General features: G+C 36.5%; 1 protein-coding gene across 5 annotated transcripts in view; it reads right to left on the bottom strand.

The window, feature by feature from the left end:
• Positions 1-307: 307 nt before the first annotated feature.
• The window catches only part of KCNN2 (potassium calcium-activated channel subfamily N member 2), a 76,905-nt gene continuing 58,006 nt past the window's right edge, over positions 308-19,206 (bottom strand). For 2 of the 5 annotated variants that reach the window (XM_072030921.1, XM_072030922.1), the window contains exons 5-9: positions 16,240-16,323; positions 14,337-14,447; positions 11,639-11,766; positions 6,485-6,554; positions 308-4,537 (exon numbers count right to left, since the gene is read on the bottom strand). In XM_072030921.1, the coding sequence (XP_071887022.1) occupies positions 4,250-4,537; positions 6,485-6,554; positions 11,639-11,766; positions 14,337-14,447; positions 16,240-16,323 (681 nt within the window). In that variant the 3' untranslated portion in view covers positions 308-4,249. The remainder of the gene's footprint in view (positions 4,538-6,484; positions 6,555-11,638; positions 11,767-14,336; positions 14,448-16,239; positions 16,324-19,206) is intronic. The other 3 variants (XM_038170451.2, XM_038170453.2, XM_072030923.1) reach the window with 2 other exon arrangements.

The following is a 19,206-nucleotide window of genomic DNA, read 5'->3' as shown; positions in this document are numbered from 1 at the left end:
TAAAAGTGAGACACTGCTGTGTTAGCTTTTTCCTGCACCCCACCTCCCCACCATCCCCTTACTTGGCTGCTTCTCACCACTTAGTAAATGTTTTGTGAGAAGTGGACTAAAAAGGCAAAAGGACTTTAAAGGCTTCCTTCAATGAAAAAAAAAATGTATATATCTTTCAGCAACAAAAAGTTTGATAGATGGTGAGAACAGACTCACTAATCAGAAAACCTTCTCTCTGAAGATAAAACTTAGTGAGGATTTTTCACGAGTCTTAGGGGAAAAAAAGCTTTCAGACAATTAACATTTGTACTACTGATTAAGGTAATAGGTTTTATTCTGAATATGAGACACTCATATTTAAACCATTTATTATTTCATACGTAGATATGCTTTTAATGTGCATTGTATCAATGTCCATGTATGATCTGACATAGAAAGAGTCTTACAAACTGATCACCAGTAAAACAGTTTGCCTACCACCCATCTTTGACCTCTCATTATAACAGTGATTCAGACCCATTCTAGGAAACCATGGGTTTTGAACATCTCATGAGGAAAGGTATGGAGTTCCAGAAGGTGTTCACAGATCCTAAGCTGGTTGCTTAACTTTTAGAGAAGTTCTTTCTGAATCAGATCCATCTTTACGGAGACATGGGAGGTAAAGAATGGCCGAGTTGCACGGGTCTTTTCCAGGAAGATCTGCAGGCTTATAAAAGATAATGATTTAGAGAATTAAGAACTACAGAGGAATTTCCAAGTTATTTATGGTGTGAACATATTATTCTGATTTTGCAAAGACTTAAATGTAACTAAAACAAATACTACTTAAATCAATGTACTTACTTTTAAGCATGGTGAATGGGCCTACTTGTGATCTTACATTCCAGTCTTTACAGCCAAGATATCTTTGCTAAGTGTCATTAAAAATGCCGCAGTTTGCAACATGACTCAAAAGTAACTGATAAATTAAATTAGTACCTGGAACAGTGAAAAGGACATGTTCAATCACAAGTGAAAGCTGAATTTTCCAATCAGTGAAGAGGGGTATGCATGAAGGTTTTCAACTGTAACATAGTAAATATGCTATATGCTCTGAGAGGGATTCCTTGTCATTTGTAAGTGATCTTTCAAATAAAAACCTAAGAAAAATCTATGTTCAACTACACAAGCAGTTTCAGAGATCAGTCATAGCGATACTTTTCCTTTTGGTTAGCTGATATGCTGAACATGGGGAAAGAGTTTGAGTTTTGGAAATAAAAAATCATTAATGGAATTTGTGGTACAAGACTCTAATAAGGAAAGATGAAAGGGAATCTTGTATTAGGAGTCAGAAAATTAAACCCATGTACTTTGTGCTCTCCCGAATGTAAGTCTGTGTATGTCTTGTCTTGGATTGGATTCAAATGGAGTACTTTAAGTGCTTTGCAAAACCAGGTATTAGAAGAAAAGACTCATCAGTACAAAAAATGCAGATAAAATATTTGTAGTGATCTTTAGAGAGAATTAAGAAACTGAATTGGAATATTTCACGGTGTCATCATTTGCTGTTTACTTTAAAAACTAAGACAAAAGAAATCCAAAAGAATTTGGCAGACTGTTATAGAACCCAACTGATGGTGATAGTCGCATCACATCAGCCCTCCCTGCATAAAGCTACAGCAAGAAGTTAGTAGGTTTGCTTGGTTTGGTCTCCTGTGTTGTAATGGGTAACACAAGACTGAGAGGTCAAAGATGACAGTAGGTCTCTCACATCAGAATAAACCAGCTCAATACTTGCAGACAGATCTTAAGTCAAACTTAACTCTGAAAGATTGGCAAGAATTTTCAACATGGAACTACAGTTCTTTTAAAATCCCATTGTACAACCCAGAGGAGAAAAAGGGAAAAAAAGAATCTTAAAATATAAAAAAGATGTAGTAAGCAAGAAAAGAGCTAGTTCACACTGACAAGACAAAGGATGCATTTAAACTACAGCACACATATTTCACTTTCAATGACAGAAAAACATTCTTAAATTAAACACAAAAAATGGGAGAATGAGAAAAAGAAAAATATTCAAGGAAGAATTCTGCAACTTGACTACTAAATTCCAGTATTATTAATCACTACTTCTAATTCTACCAACAGGATGAAGAAGGTGGGCTCATGACCCTTCAAAATCTCACCCAGTTTAGGACTAGTAAAGTATTAGCACTATATAATATCCCCTTTTTTTTTTTTTTTTTTTTTTTTGTCCTTTGGTAACTGAGAGAGATGAACATCACAAAAACAGAAAAATCCCCAAAGCAGAACTGCAAATACTGCACATACAGCTTATTATTTCCAGTCACAAAATACCACAGTCTATAAGGAAGGCACTCTAAAGGTATGCAACTGTGCTGCTCATCCAGGGGGGAAATACTGCAAAGTCATCATCTTTCTCAAAGACATAAAAGTGCTGGAGAAACACGTGAGCTTTTTATAAACAAGCAATGCCACTGTATGTAACTTACATCTATCTATTATACTTTGTACCAAAAAAAAAAAAGGCAAACCACTTATTATAAATAGGCCCAAAGTGTCTGTTGTTTTTCAGATTCTGTACCTGGCTTGGGGAATTTCAGGAGCTTGGAGAGAACCGCTCCCCTGCCTTATCTAGCACCACGCTGCCCTGACTTTCTCTACTACTGTCCTCCCTGGCTATTGCTACTGACCAGAACTCAAAAACTTCTGTAGATCAATCATCATTTCCTTACAACATGCACATCAGTTACATCTAGACAGATGTAGTACTCCTTGGAAACAGTTAGCCATACCTACTTGTTACGCTTAGCTATTGTGTCACCTTTCACTGTAAATTAAGAGGGGAGGGTGCAGGGCTAGTGTATTTTATAAATATCAAATATGATAAAATATTTTATAAAGTCTTATAACTTCCTGCTTATAAATAGAAATCAAGAATGCAAGTTGCATGTGCTGAGCATTTAAGCTTACATAGGTTTGCTACTCTGGAATATAAACAAGGAGAAAAGTCAGCCAGAACTTTTTCACAAACATGTACACTATGCTTTGGTTTCTCAAGAAAGAAGACCTTATTATCTCTGCATGGAAGTAACATAGTACAGATACCCCACTCACATAACTCCGGTCTACAGCAGGTTTACTACAATTTTTTGGAAATATTGTTAAAAGTTTCTTGCTAAACTTGATGGCATAGCAGAAACCACAGGGATTATCTAAGCATAATGTATACAGGACGTTGTGCTGCCATCACACAAGCGTGTACACTCCAACTCTGTGTGTCAGTCATTCACTCCAGAAGCACTAAATACAAAAAAAAAAAAAAAAAAGGAAGCAGAGAGAGTTAGGAACAACCCAATATTTCCAAAACCAAGTAGCACTAATGGGAGACTTCCAGCTTGAAAGTGATGCTTCTGTCTGGACATACTTACCTGGAGTAATTATGAGACTCCAAATAAATGAATAGGACCCTTCCTGTGCTTTTTGCACATCAGCAGCTTTACAAATAGTCAGTTTAAAAGATCTTTGCCATGGGCATGGCATAAATAACTTTATATACATATATATATATATGTATACGTATTATCTATGTGCGTGTGTACAAATGCGTGTTAAACAAAAGCCCTAAGAAGATCTTAAAAAACCCATAGCATACTTCTTAACTCATTTTCTAGGATAAACTATGTTTTTAAGTAATCCCTTCAGAAACTGAAGCTGTCAGTGACCTTTTAAAATGACTATATATTATTCAGCACACTGTTAGATGAACACTGATTTTTTTCCCCCTCCACTGCAAGCAAAGTTTAGTGAATTGGTTTTCATACTGAGGGATAATGATTAAGCTTCAATTTTCTTTCTTAAATGTTTACAGTTAGGCCTTTTGATTGTGAGCTTTTTAAAAAACTGTTAAAGTCCAAGTAACCAAGCAACTATGTGCAGAAATTAACCTTTTTATTATATTATATATTGTAGTAGTAAAGTTTGTTTGAAGTGCATGAATAAAAAGTTAGTGAAATTACAGGAGGAACAATCTAATATAGCAATAATAGGTGCATTCACTGTGCATCTGAGAGGAGGACGGGGGAAAAAAAAAAGAGTTTTCACTCATTTTGGCCTAAAACATTGTGTTCAGGTTTCCAGGATTCTGACATCAGAACCCAGATAACACTGGTTAGAACCATAGGGCTTTACAATAAAAGCTAAAATATTGACCATATGATGGCAAAAAGTCTTTATTTTGTGGTTAACTTATTCTCTTCTAGCTACTCTCTGATGAAGTTGGTGGTGCTGTGGATGAGGATCTCCTTCTTCTTGACAAAGATCGTGATCGTTCAGCACTGTAGGCAACATGCTTATCATAATTTTGTATCTGAGCCTCGAGGAAATCCCTCTGTTGCTGGCTGATTGTCTGGCTAATCAGTCCAGGTAGAGCTTGAATACTACCAATTAAAGTTTCCAGTTTAGTTTCCAGAGTAACAATTCTCTTCTCAAAATCTTCACTTCTTTCATTTAAGTCAGAAATCATGTCATACATGATGTTTTGAGTCTGAAAGTAGAAGGACGTAAACAAAGGTTTAGATAGATCTTAAAAAATATTGTAACATGCAGTAAAATCTACAAGGGCTTGCAAACACTTTTGTACTCCACAAGGAAAAAAAAAAGTAATAAAAAAAAGATATAGCCTTGTGAAATAATTTTACATAAAAATTCAGAACAAGCTTTTTACTAACTCTGTTGAGCAGAAACATAACACATTTTGAGTAGCACTTTGAATACCAAGATCTAAATGAATTAGACAAAACAGCAGACCTTTTTTTTCAGAAGTTCTGGTGCTTAGAAACGCACCACGCCAAGAAACAGTTGTGTAAACCCTGAGAAGACTCATGTGCCACAGCAGGGATGCATTCTTGACTCTTCTGCATTTTCTCTGACTTTAAACACCTTTGTACTTTTAAGCAGAATACAGATTTTGTTCCTTTGCTTCCTCCTTAAACTAACAGGTTTCCTTGAACTGGCTGTAACAAAAGTAGTTGGGTGGGCTGTTTTTGAACTGCAGGACAAGGACTAAAAGCTGAATTGTACACTCCTCTGCTTCTGTGCTCCCCTGTCCATTTGCCCACTGCAAAACCACATTTGGTTACAGAAAGCATATAGTGACAATTTTAAATGCCATACAGGTCAATAAAAATGTAATCTGAAACATGTTAGTTCACAGGAACTGTCACTTTTTTGCCACTTCCATTAGTTTTTCTTGCCATTGAGGCCAGAAAATGGTTAAAAATGACTGACTTTCTCCGTCTTCCAGGACTTCAGATTAGACTAAACTAAAGTTAAAATTGGATGTAATTCAGTAGACAAACTGGCTGAAGTTTATAAACCATTCAAAGGGAATGAAAATTGAAAGGTTGACTGTCTGAAGTATGAAGCATTTCACTATCAGGTGAATGTTGACAATGCATTTCTCTGCCTGATATTTCAAGATGCCAGCATATTACTTGAAGGCAAACTATTCTACATTAAATAGCATGTGAAAATTACTTATTTACTGCTAGAAACCATAGAGTGAAATGTATTTCAGCAAGTGAGGCTGTCAGGTGGTTCTCTAAAGCAAAAGGCAAAGGAACACTGAAGAATTTAATCTTTGCCTTGATGATGTACTTTAAATTGAGGCAGGCTTTGAGATGCCTGAAAGGGGTGTACAAGAAACCCTTAGGTAAAAGCAATGGACACTTCTAATATAGCTTCAAATTAAGATCCTTAAATGTATTGAGGTCTAATGTGAAACCTGGAATGCTCTCAGCTCAACCCTGATATTCTCTAGTAATTATATACATATTAAAAGAAAAAAAAAAAAAAAGAAGCCAGCAACAATAGACAAGCAGTTTGCAATTTATCTTGAAGGGCTGAAGAAAGTTTAATGAACCCTTACTCTTACAATTTATCAGCAAAGTAGGCAGCTATTGTTCATTATAAAAATGTGATCAAATGCAGACCTAAACCAACTTATCCAATGTCTCTGCTTCATATGAAAATAGGAACAGAAAACCAGAACCTTCAATTTCGGCCTGCATACTATGATTCCTCACAGCAAACACACTGTCACTGGACAGGTAACCCCTTAACTACACAGCATTACACTACTACAGCCTAGCCATAGTTCAGGACTTACCATGATCACTGCAGTCACCTCATCCATCAGGTGACTCTTCACATTATCAGCAGTCAGGATCACCCTCTTGATTGTGAAATCCTTCTCAAATATGAAACCCCACCCCCCAAAAAACAAATGGTGCATTCAAACTTTGGTCAGTCATAAACAAGATGTTTCACTTAATGGGTGTCAACCTAAAACAGATGCATATTTCCTTTTTCTGTAAATAAAAGCAAAACCAAAATACAAAACTTGTCAACAATACCTGCACATACAGTGCATATTTTCACTTTCAAATTCTTCCATTTTGAAACATTAAAACAAGAATAATTGCCTACTAACCTTTGCCAGGTCCACCAATGTGTTGGCTTGATCATTCAGTTTCCTTTGTTCCATTTTTACACTTCTTAATCTAAAAAGTGGAATCTTAAGTCAGATTTGTGTGTTTGTGTAGTCATGCAAGGATTTCTAAAAAGCATGCATAAAATTTACAAGAACAAATAACTGCATGGACAATGCCTTGAGTACTTTGTGTAAATTCAGAATTGGTCATGTGCCTGCTACAATGAGAAGCATGCTTCTTCAACACCGCAAAAAAGGAAAGAGCAAGGAAATGTGATGTCCTTGAGAATACTATTTGCCATGGTTAAAATTGAATTCAAAAAGGGAGATAACAATTTATCCAGACTACATGAAAGAAAGCCAAAACATTCCTCAAAGCCTCAGTATCGTGACAAGTAGACATAGGAAGAAACATAGAACGATTGTTTTTTGTCATTAATGCTGTAGTAATCAAGAATCTTCCCATGTCTACATGACTAGATACAGGTATTAGCCCTGTTCTGTCGGAAATGGATTGGGTTAGCAGGTGTTTGAACCTGATGGAGATACAGTGATAAGTGAGTTTCTTATTGCTTTAAACACAACTTCCATCTGACCAGCAGCTAAATAAACAATGTACTTGCCAATACACTTCATTTTCTTACATAATTTGTGAATCTAAATATGCTTACATTTTAAATGTATATTAGATATACCTTTTCAATGCACTATTTAAACGAGAGAATTGAGAAACTATACAAGAAGTATGTATTTTTCTCTGATGCCTACCTATCTGCATTGTTATTAATTAGTTATACACAATCTTGGAACATGATCTTTCTTATAGGTTCTTTGAATCAAAGTAAATGTTTAGTAAAGTAAGGGTTTGTAGATGTGATTTTCACAAATAGGCATTTTATTATTTGAGTGCTTTGCTAAACATTTCCCAACAGAGGATTACTTGAACTTTTAGCGACTTTTCTGCTGGATGTTTGAAGCAAGACACAGTCTTTTTCAAAATCAGCACATCAATTTATAAGAGACTTGGTAAGTCTACTAGTATGCCATGGGCCAGCCAAGTGAACTATTTGGTTAGCTGTCAAATCAAAGTAAGTTTGGCAATATTTTGTGGCACATGGGTTGCCAGTGTGTACTCTGCCTATTTCTCAATTATTATGTTATTTAGAAAATTTTGTGTATCTTATAAAACAAACATGATTTCACAAAGGCATATAAACCTGTTCTTGTATAAACAAAAAGTAAACTCTAGCAGTGGCACAAAAGAACCCCATGTCACTGCCAGTCTCTGTAGTAGAGCCACAGCAGTTCAGAAGGACTTACTCTTTTTCACTTCTGTAAGCCTCAAAGTGCTCCAAACAACAATGTGGAAAATCATTTTGGTTCCTCTGTATTTTGAATGTAGGGGATGAAATTCTGACCCCCTTTAAGTTAATGACGAAACTGCTAATGGCTTCATTGGGATCAGGATTATTTCCCTAAACTCTTGGGAGCAAACAACTCTCTTCATTTCCAGCAGCTCGATGCTTCCAAGATAGCTACAAATTATTTTAATCCAGAGGCAGAATTGAGGGAATTGGGGAAGGAATCCTGCGCAGAGGTGCTTATTTTTCCAAAGGAATCTGGGGAAAAGGGCTACAAATGACCTCTTAAATGATAAGAAACAGATGAAGCAATATAAATATATACATATATATATATATTTTTTTTTTTAATGGAAGTTTTCTTCAAGATACACCAGAATTGGGAAGTTTGTGTCCAAATCTTTGGTTACCAAGCATTTCTTTTATTATCCAGGCTAACCTCCATGAGAAAGTTATGAAGATTGAAGTATCTTTCTTAGCACATGGAAATAACTCCGACAAGGTAGAAACCAACTGTTTGCATAAAGTTGACATTCCAGCATCTTGTTACTGGAATGCAATACGTTCTTCTTCCCCTGGAGGCCTCCTTTAGAGCACAACATAAATACAGATTGTAGGAATGTTGCTTTCAGAGTCTGTGAGTGGGAGCAATGCTAAAGCAAAACTATGGAAGCACTTCCAAAGTATGGAGCTGTATCATCATAGTCTCAGTAACTAATACTCAGGTAAGTTTGTAATGACTTGACTGGAGAATGACAATCCTGGTGTTTTGGTAAACATCTCTCAGACAATTTGCAGAACATGTTTTTTCCACTTTTCTTCAGATTCCTTGTCACACCTGTTTTCCAGTGAATATGTCCACTTAAAAATTTTGAGCAAATCATTGACAATGTAGCAAAACATGTACCAACTGACACCAGTGTGATAGATGTTAGTCTGTAAAAACGTATACCTAGGTAATGGCAAGTCTTTAGCTGCAGCAGCCAGATTTAAAGAAAACTGATGGACTTTTGTTCTTAAGTTCACGAAGAGAAAATATGAAACACCTTGATTTTATAAACTTCACTTATCACAGCAAAAGATCATGATTCTGGATCGCGTTTCCATGGTAGCAATCAGACCACCGAAGTTCACAAATAAAGACTCTATTTTTTGCATGCAGACAGTGGTAAACTCTGCAAATTTAGAAAGGAACGGCTCATACAACTTACTTCCGAGCTCTATTTTCATTTTGTTGAAATAAAAAGACAAAACAAAAGAAAACAAACTGTAAAATATACTAAAACAACCAAATGAGCACAGTGGGCTCGATTCAGCAGGTGGGAAGTCCTAGTTGCCTCTGCTTCCAACCAGTAATTGCCTCAGGTGGAGTCTAAATCCACCTGCTGTCATGATGAAGTACTTTCAGTACCTTGAAACCTTCCCATTAACTATCATCTGTACATTTTCTTATTCATAGAATTCATAAAGTCTTTTTAATGATATTGTTTAGAGTGGTGATTTCACCTTCACCTTGTTTAGTATGCATGAGAAGCAAAAATGATCCAGACCAGCGGAAGGCAGCACAGTCATGGATAATCATGTTTTAGGGCTGTGACTGTGAGTTTGAGACTGTTAACATGATCTGCTCTTGTTTGTTGTATAAAACTGAAGCTTCACTTCTTTTATTCCCGTCTCCAGCCAAATGACTGAAAAGGTGAAGGAGGAGGACTAAAAAAAAAATCCTAAGAATCCAGAAAAATGGAAGAGAGCCATATACCACCATGAGTACCTTGGTCCCTTGAGAAAAGTTTGGATGCAAAGAGAGAGAACATAAATCACACCCAGCTACTCTGCTGCAGCTGGAAGAAAGCAAACTGCTAGAGCAATGTTTCCATCCATGGGACATTCTTCTGAATACTGAGAAAAATATCTAAATTTTTGTTCTTAAATACAAGGTTTTGGAATGGGATGCGAGTGCTAAAGAACATTAGGAAATATATTATTAACACAGCTATTCAAAGTTTTGCTGGCACAGCTAGGAAAAAACTTACTGTTACCTTCACCACCCCACCTGATTAATGAATTTTTAAGGCAGGTGCAGAACAATAGTTTACACCCTGTGAAGTTCTTCTGAACTTGAATGATATATGAAGCTGCAGATCGAGCCTGCTGTGCTTTTTAGATTTGTCTTTAAATACATGTGCACACACACAAGACACACACACACAAACAATAAATAGGAAAGGTAAAATGTTAAGGAATAAGTTTTTCAATAAGGCATTCAAGTCTGGCAAAGGATGCAAAGGACACACCATTCTCTACCCCAGGACCCTCTCCCACCCCTCCCTGCTTCCCAATCCTTTAAGCTAAGCAGGATGACTATACTGCACAAATATACTTTTTTATCCTTGGGGAAAACGCCTCAACCTCTGCAGTCCTTTCATTACCTCAAGTATGTCTGTAACAGCACAGTAACATTTAACATGGCAAGTCTGCTAAATATGATATGGTAATCAAGGCTTACAGAATACTTCATACCTTCAAAGCTTAGCTACCTATTCTTTTAAAACACAATTACAAAACAGAGAAGCAATGACTGTTAGCCTAAATTTACTAATAGGAAATAAGATAACCTGGCTTTTCCTTTCTCTTCACCATGCAAGATGAGACATAGGAGTCCTTTAAATGAACGTACGTGGGTCAGATGGATGCTTCCTTCACTTCTCCTCACAGGCTGGCTCACACACAGACTCACACAGATGTTATCAAAATATCAGTATAAAATGAACCTTGATTAATTTATCTACATTTCCTCAAGTATCTCTGGAAAACCCTTTTCATAGGCCAGACAAATGGCAGCCTGAGGCTGGATGGGGCATCAAACAGAACAAATAGTGGCATGAGTCCTAACCATCCCTTATGATGGGTCTGTGGTTCTTGGTGACAAAAGTCTCTTTTTTTTTCTTCTGTGTAGTCCAAGGAAAAGGAACTGAATCACCATGAAATTCTTCAGGGTTTTATGTGCTTTATGACAAATATGTATTAGGAGTTTCAGATGAATACTGGAATTACCATAATTCAGTTTAGTCCTACTAAACCGTTCACAGTTCTCAGGTTTTCTTCAACTGTTTTGGAGTTCAGCAGAGGGAAAGAAGTCATCTGAATTATGGCAGAGGTGTTCAAGGGTCATAAAATGTCTGTTGGTGTATTTTCTCATTTTCTCTATGTCAGGGGTAGTAGCTGATTGACCAACACTTGCTTTTATCCACTGAGGAAATGGCAACAAATTACTGTTGAGCTGTAAAAATGAAGCTTGATGCATACTCTTTTTTAATTAAATGCTACATACACACTCATAGCCTCTCTTTTATCACATCATTCTGATCTGAAATTATCAAAATAACTACTACATTTTTTTCTTTTTTTTTTTTTTTTTGCTTTTCTTCTATATACTGCAGCTTGCTTGTATCTTACCACCTGTAAGCAAATACATAACAACAAAGGACATTCTCTGTGGCAAAGGATAAAGAAGTCATAGCTATTTCAAGAAGCATGGAAAACTCCTATAAAACCTATAAACAATTCTGATTTAAACTGTGTTGGGCATACCTTCAGCATACCTTCTTTTGTAAACAGATAGCACAGTAAAACCTTATTTTTGTCTTACTCAGAGAAAAAAATCAAACTCAAGAGCAATATTCTGTTAAAAGGGAGAAGGGGAGAGTGTAAGATAGAAGCTAACAGAAAGAGAGAAAAGAATTGAAAAAGAGAGAACACCTGGAGAGGAAAAACAAAGCAAAATAGTACTTACTGATGAATAGCTTGCAAGAATTTGCGTTGATGTTTCCTTACTTTCGCATGGTCTATCTTTTTAACCAGCTTTGTGTTTTTATAAATTAACCATGTTTCCCTGAGTACATTGGCCGCTGCATTTTTCACCTGTTTAATAAAACAAAAACACCAGGCTGACCAAAAAAGCAGTATGTCATGTTTTATCATTTCTAGCATAAACTCTTTCTAAAACACTTAAGACCCTGCCATACTGTGGGAAATGACTACATCAGGAAGCTGTAGCAGTGACAGCAGAAAACGGAAGCTGGACTAAGGGAACTAAATACTGAGCAATTTCTGTCTTATTTACAAATATGATACCAGCTATCTTTGCATCTGAGAATTACTTGTCCTTCTTTAAAAAGAATTAGCATCATCCAGTGTTTATGGCAATATAAATTACAGTGAGGAAATATTAATGAATTATTTGCATGGTAATTAGCTAAACTATTTTATAAGACCATAAAGTTTCTCCCCTTCTTGTTGTATCACTATCACCTCTTATTTCTCTTTGCAGTTTACCACCATTTAAAAATTCCAGAGCTGTTTGGAGCTAGCTGGAATTTTTGTTGTTTGTTTACACTTTTCATTCTTGTTATTTTCTTAACATTCTCAGAAGAGATGAAAAAAATTATTGTCAATTAATGTGACTTTTGTTTTCTTTCCTAAGTGCTTTGATATTTTTTTTTTAAATGAGGTTTTCCATACAATGTTAAAGGTAGGAGTACCTACAGTTCCTTCCTAGGCCCTCCAATATTTTCAGGAATGATTGAAAACAACTGACAAAGAATTTCAATGCAGTGTTTATTAACAGAATTGCTAGGTTACTTGCAAAGGCAACTTGTTCTGGATGCTGATCTTTGTTTTCTCTCTCCCCAGCTGTATATCATGCCTGTCACTGCAGCATCAGAGCTAAGTCTCTGTATAGGTAGTGGCACTGTAGGAACACATTGCAGCAGCTCCTCCCCGCAGGAGATTCCCACCTTGTACCTTTAATGGGTTGGACAACCTTGGTCCTGACTTCAGTGGAAGCCAAATTGCATTTTAGAGACTTCCTCACAAACTTTATCTAGCCCTTGCATATTACCATAAGATATGGTTATCTTCAGGTCCTGGGAAAACCTCTCCAGTGTCCGTGTAATGCAGTTGCAATCTGATGTGCATCTCAGATTTGCTTGCTTGGTTTGCTTTTCATTTGCTTTGAGTTGCATGAGTTTGAAGCACCACTCAGATACATTAAATTGATAATTAGATATATGTGAAGAATAGCTGGATAGAATGATCTTTAAAAGGCACAAGTGAATTTTAAAAGGCACAAATGAACACCTGGCTCAAAATCTGACCAATCTTGACAAAATCTTCTTCCCTCCTAAAAGACATTTTAGTTCATCTGTCAGATTACAGTTGAAAAATATTCCTGTCAGATCTTTCAACAGCAGCTTCATACCTCATCATGGGCAAGAATCAAAGCAGACTGCTGTATTTGAAACCTGCCATTCTGTTACCAGAAGTCAGAGAGACTGTTTTAGTTTATTACTATTTTATATTCCTCACATTTTAGTTCCCTGTGCTAGGACTCACCTAGCCAAATTCCTAAATTTACAGTCGATTCCTTCTGTAATCAAATGAGCTGATACAGGTAAGACTCACTTCAGTTTTGGTGTCACTACTGTAGATTTCCAAATGTGTTAGGAAAGGGCAAATTATTGCCTGTGGTCTAGTATCAGCAGGACCCTAATTCACTGTAATAGCTGTGTTAAGGCACCCTGAGATGGACACCTCAACTGAAGTTACAAGAACTCACCCTTTTAACCTGTGTAAGAACTGCCTTCCCACACACATCCTTAGTTTTTCCCCCCTGTGACTGCTTAGGGGAGGTATAGGCATTTAGAGGTGACCGGCACAGATACGTGGCAGCCAGCACCACCAGACCTGTGTGCTGACGTGCTAGGAGCACACTTTGTGGAGACACTGTGTGGCTGTCCCCAGCTGGGGGTCTGGGGCTGCATTGGTGCAAGAAGCTCTGCTGATGCAGCCAACCTCCACACCGAGAGCAGAATCACGGCTGCCAGTTTGGGAAAAAATTAAAAAGTTCAAGATAAATTTAAAATAGCACTTTTAAATGAATTCTAATGATTTCTGTTTGTTTGTTTGTTTGTTTGTTTTTTAAATAATCCATTTTAACATATTTCTTTTTTCTACAAAACATCTGCCTTTGTGCTTCAGTACTGTATGCAGCTAAATGAACCCTTTGCTCAGCGTCCAAGCAATTATCTCTCTTGCAAACTACGAACATGTCTTTTTCTTCATAGCTTTAAATCCTCCCATGCCAGTTATTTCACCTGTTGCAGCTATAAGTTTTTCTCATATGCTGCATGAAAGTTTTTTACTTTAACATATTATTTTCTAGTTTTACAGCATTTAAATGGTGGTTACACCAATTATCTTCCATCTACAAGGATCTTCTACAGGAAAAAGTTCAAATCCTCAAAAATCCTCCAGGAATTTGCAGTTACCCTCAATTCAAAGAAAAGCTCAGGGCATCCCATTTCCTCTTTTCAAAATCACACCCATGAAAAAGCCCAGTAGAGGAACGGAGCAGGAGACCATTTAAAATGAATCCAGAAATAAATTAACATACCTTTCCTTTTCAGCTGTGAATATAAAGTGTGACTTACTCTTTTAGTTAGCTGGGTGTCCATCATGAAATTATGCACATGTTTTTCAGCTTTGGTAAGTTCTAACTTCCTTGCCACCACAGCTACCACCAGTGCAGTGCACCCAGCACCCTGAAAACAATAAAACAAACCCCCAAGTTGTTACTACTGCATTTTGCAGTTTTTTGGTTTTTGTTTGTTTTTTTTTTTTGGTGGAAGTTTCTCCTTTGCTGTAGAAATATGGTAGGCATCAGGTATTCATCCCTGGTAAATATAGTGAACATGCTACAGATATTTCCATTCAAAATAATAGGAAGAGTCAGCAATTACAGGCTGGTATACTGTCAAGGCATCAAAATAATTAGTGATCAGCATCATTTAGAAGTTCTGCTTTTTTTCCTGCAGGGGTTGAAAATGTGAACACATCCCATTTCTAGTGCAAAACAAAGGGGTGTGTGTGAACAAAACAACTTTTAGAAACCACAATGTTAGTAAATAAATGCAAAATACCCTGTTCTTAATAACTGTCTTGAGGTTACAAGAACTGCTAAAGAAGAAGATTAGATTAGTATTTAGGACACTAAAAAGTTTCTTAGGATTTTTTTTAGAGCCTGAAAATAAAATTATCATAAATTTAGTATTTAATCATTTTAGTATACTTCCCTGTTGTTTTTTGAGCTTTCACTGATTTTTTTCTGTAGGAATTATTAATTTCTTATTAACATAAAAAATAGCATACAAGCATTATTTCAGCAAAATCTGAATAGAGAAAATATCAAGTTACTAATTTGTGCAGTGTATATGTATGCACACACATGCATATGCACAGACATGCATGTTCATAACCGGACAAAGTGTTAGTTTCTTTGAAATGGCAATATCTTTATCAGCATCACAGTATTTTATTTTTCTGTGGAGGTGAGGAAGAGAGAAGAAGAAGTTGGCTAAAATGAGTCAGGAATGGAGAAACAGTATGTATTATACAAATCTCAAGGTATCATTTACTCTCTAATGCTCTTACTAGCATTACTACTGCTGGTTTCATGGTTTTTCTTCTCTTTATTTAACAAACAAAAATGCTCTTAAAAAATAAAAATCACATTAAATACACAAGGCTGTGTTCACCACATCTAGTTGTTATTGCACCTGTGTCAGTTACTCTCCAGTGTAAAGCAGTCTCTTGTTGCACACTGAATCTTAATACACTTTTAGAAACAATGTTCTTCCACTCTTTCTGTATTTTTCCTATTAATTTACTCTCTCTCCATTCCTCCCCACTCCCCCATGCCTGCCTTACTATCTCCAGAAGATGCAGCCCAAATTCCTGAATCCAACTTCCAAAATACAAATTCCACTACTAAATACACAGAGAATGGAAAATAAATTAACTCTCTGGAACCCCTTGTTCACATAGTGTCCTCAAAAAAAATTAATCTGCCCTCTCTACTTCCTTACTGAGGCACCCAATTAATTTTGTCAGAGTGTCCAATTAATTAATCTCCACTGGTAGATTGTTCCAAGATATTCATCTGCTTCCTCACAAGGACCTGATCCTCTGCAATTAGTTCTTACTTAGCCAAGTTTCTATCCCCAACAGCCCTCAACTCTCCCTTGAACACATCCTTTATAATTTTGCTGCATTTCCCCCTCCAGCTTCTCTCCTGTCCTCCGTACTAACCTTTCAGGCTTTGCTGTGCCCTCTCCCCCTGTGCTCTAGGCCTATGCTGAGCGAAGTTCACATTTATTTGAAGTTGCCTTCTCTCTTCATGAGATAAGGGCAAAATGGGGCTATAACTAATCCTTTGCTTTCCCATATCCCACTCAGAAACAAAAAGGAAGAAGACAGCCAACGCAGCTTAAGATTGAGAGTTTCAGAAATGCTGAGAAGAGAAATGGGCAGGAGCTGCTCTTCTGTATGCCCTACCTCCTCAGAAAATAGACAGCTCTTCTTCAGTCTCCTTACTGTGAAGGAGTGCAGGAAGGAAGTACTAAAATGCAGAAGACTTCCCTGTGGGCAAAAAGAATAAAAATATGACCCCATAAAATAGCAAGGAAGAAGAGGAAAAAAAAAAAAAGAGGAAAAAAAATGAAATCTTTTGATCTTTTGATCCCGTATGTCAGGATAAATGGGGCCAAATGTTGATCCAATGACATGATTTGAATTCTGCCTGCTTACAGTGAGAATGTTAAAATGGGATGAGGCTGTTAATACAAAGAGGCCTGCTCACCACTGGCAAAGCAGCACAAAACAGCTGTTTATGCTTAATAATCAGAGAAGAAAAATATTAGACCCACCCCCCCACCCTCCCCACACACACACACAAAAAAGGACTGGAGGAATGGTGACAGATGAGCCAAATTTGTTTGCGTTGAAATTATCCCAGGCTTTTGGGACTAACTCTCATGCCTTAAAGTGGCACCAGAGTTATAAGGGCCAATATCTGCTAAAAAAAAGCTTTATATCTCATGTGAAAGACAGCACCTGCAGCAGTAAAACAGTGTCACTGGCTCGCTGTGAAAGCCACCTCTATGTCACAAATGGGCTGCTATCTTCCTCATCACCAGAACAACTTACTGCAACTGCACGGTGGTCTAGATGCAAATTATACACTTGGTGTTGTGGGTTATGATGGTTCTCAGTATAAGAGAATGAGATCTTTTAGCAACTCTGCATGAGAAAAAAGAAGTATACTCTTTGCATGTTTACTTTTTGCACTAACTTGAAGGAAACCAAATTATAGTGATCCTTTGAACAGCTTACAGAGATAACACTGAAATACTACCTAAAGAACAAAATTCAAATTAATATTTTATTTTACAGCGCTCTGTGCTTTTACACAGCTTACCTAAAGATTTCAGCTTCCTTAAAAATACTCAGAAAGTGAGAATTATTCCAAATTGCAGAAATGAAATGGAGGCAATACTGTTGCTTTAAGATGGTAGCATCATAAGCATCATGCCTGCTGTTTTTGAATAGCACAATTGACATGAAAATAAGTCACATGAATTCTATAAATTCCTGCTCAGTTGCCCCCCCCCCCTTTTTTTTTCTTTCATCAATACTTCAGAATTTAGAAGTCACTTTCTTACTAAAATGATTTAGGCTAAATAAAAGCACCACATTATTTCAACTGCAAGAAGGGCTCTTTTGAGAATAAAATTCTAAAAAAGTCTTATATTTGATTACTGCATTTTATAATTTCATTCATCATTCTTTTTATCCTGTTTTGAAGTAAATAAACTATATCATTGCTTCAAGCTCCTGCTCAACTTTCAGGGGAATCATATATCATCAAAAGAAAATGAAAAGGGCAGGAATATGCATATTTTCAAGTATTAAGGCAGTAATTAATTCTATTTGGACCTTGTATTCCTCAGTCAGTCCCTGTCTTTCTCTTCCATTTCTGAGTTGCCTGTTATTTTGTTTTGGTAAGCAGACCAATTTTAAGGGCACTTAGGACTTCCAGTATATCCATAGCTAGGGGGAAAAAGAATGAAAGAATATTTGTAACATTCCCTCATCAGTCCTTTGAAACATTATCTAGATAAATATACATCTGAAATTCGTTGAGTTCCACCTCACAGAACCATCCATTCAAAGCGTGGCTGAAATGATGCAAAAGCAAATGTCAGATTTTAAAGAAAAGCATCTTTTTGTGCTAGTTAGTAAATGTTCATAACTATGTACAACAGAAAGTTCTGATTTAGTACTATTCCACAAAGGAGGGAAATAATGACCAATTATTAAATATTAATATATTTGCTGACTATTGAGATTTCTAATGATTTGAGGAAAATTTAAAAAACAATTCAGATTTCATAGTTTCTCAAATCTGCTGAAACGTTTGACATGATCTCACCCGTGAAATGAAGCATTATACAATTACAAGCTGTGTTGAAAGGTACCATCACAGCTGTTAAAAAGCACAAACTTTGTTATTATGTGTTAAAAAAATAGTAATATGTACAGTGTGAGCAAACTAGGCAAGCCAAAATGAAGGCTTAACTGTGTTGCTAATTTGATCCATTTATTGGAAACTTTCAAGTAAATAGTATCAGATAACCTTTCAGCAACTAATTTCTTTCAAATACTACGTGAACAAAGGCTTTCCAGCAGCCATAAAGTTTATAAGCTCAGCATCCTGAATTTTTCTGCTTTCCAGAAGGATGTGCAGGCTGAACAAAATTATCTTATAAACAAGGAGAAGTCCCAAACAATCACCCAGTTGAAAACTGGCTTCTCTAAAATGACAAGACCAAGACTCCACCAATAAGCCTATTTTCCATTTAAAATGATCTGAAGTTGAAGTACGCAGACCTCATCCTGAATGCATACCATATCTTGATTGGTATGAAATAGTTTCTCTTAGTCTTTGGTAAAAGCAAGAAGTCTGAAAACAAATATATAACACATCCTCAGTCTTTCAATTGGGCAAAACAAGCACCAGCTTGGATTAGACTGCACAGTGGCATCAAATCTCTTCTGTTGATGTAAAACTTGCTTTTCTGAGTAGTACAATCTTGAAGCATAAGATTTATAGACATTTACACTGGTCAGAACTCTCCTTGACTGTCAACTTTTTCGCTGCTCTCCTGTATGAAAACATGTTGATATATCTGCAGACAACATCAGGACATTCTTCATATCTTTATTCTAAACATGCTGCTCCTGCTCAGGACAAAGAACGATGATTTAAACTCAAACGTTCATGCAGGTAAGCAATAGTCCATGAAAGCTCTCCTTAGCGATCTTCTTTGCTGACTAGAATACGGACAATGTTGCATGGATGGAAATAAGCTTGTGTGGTTATTTGACTCACATATGTACTTAGATACTTTTTAAACACTAGTCGGCTAATTCTTTTCCTCAGTTACACAAGCCTAAATGATG

The sequence above is a fragment of the Anas platyrhynchos genome, chromosome Z (genome assembly GCF_047663525.1).
Source record: "Anas platyrhynchos isolate ZD024472 breed Pekin duck chromosome Z, IASCAAS_PekinDuck_T2T, whole genome shotgun sequence".
NCBI classification, from domain to species: domain Eukaryota; kingdom Metazoa; phylum Chordata; class Aves; order Anseriformes; family Anatidae; genus Anas; species Anas platyrhynchos.
The sequence above is the reverse complement of the archived record's forward strand: the minus strand, read 5'-3'. Positions and strand labels throughout refer to the sequence as shown.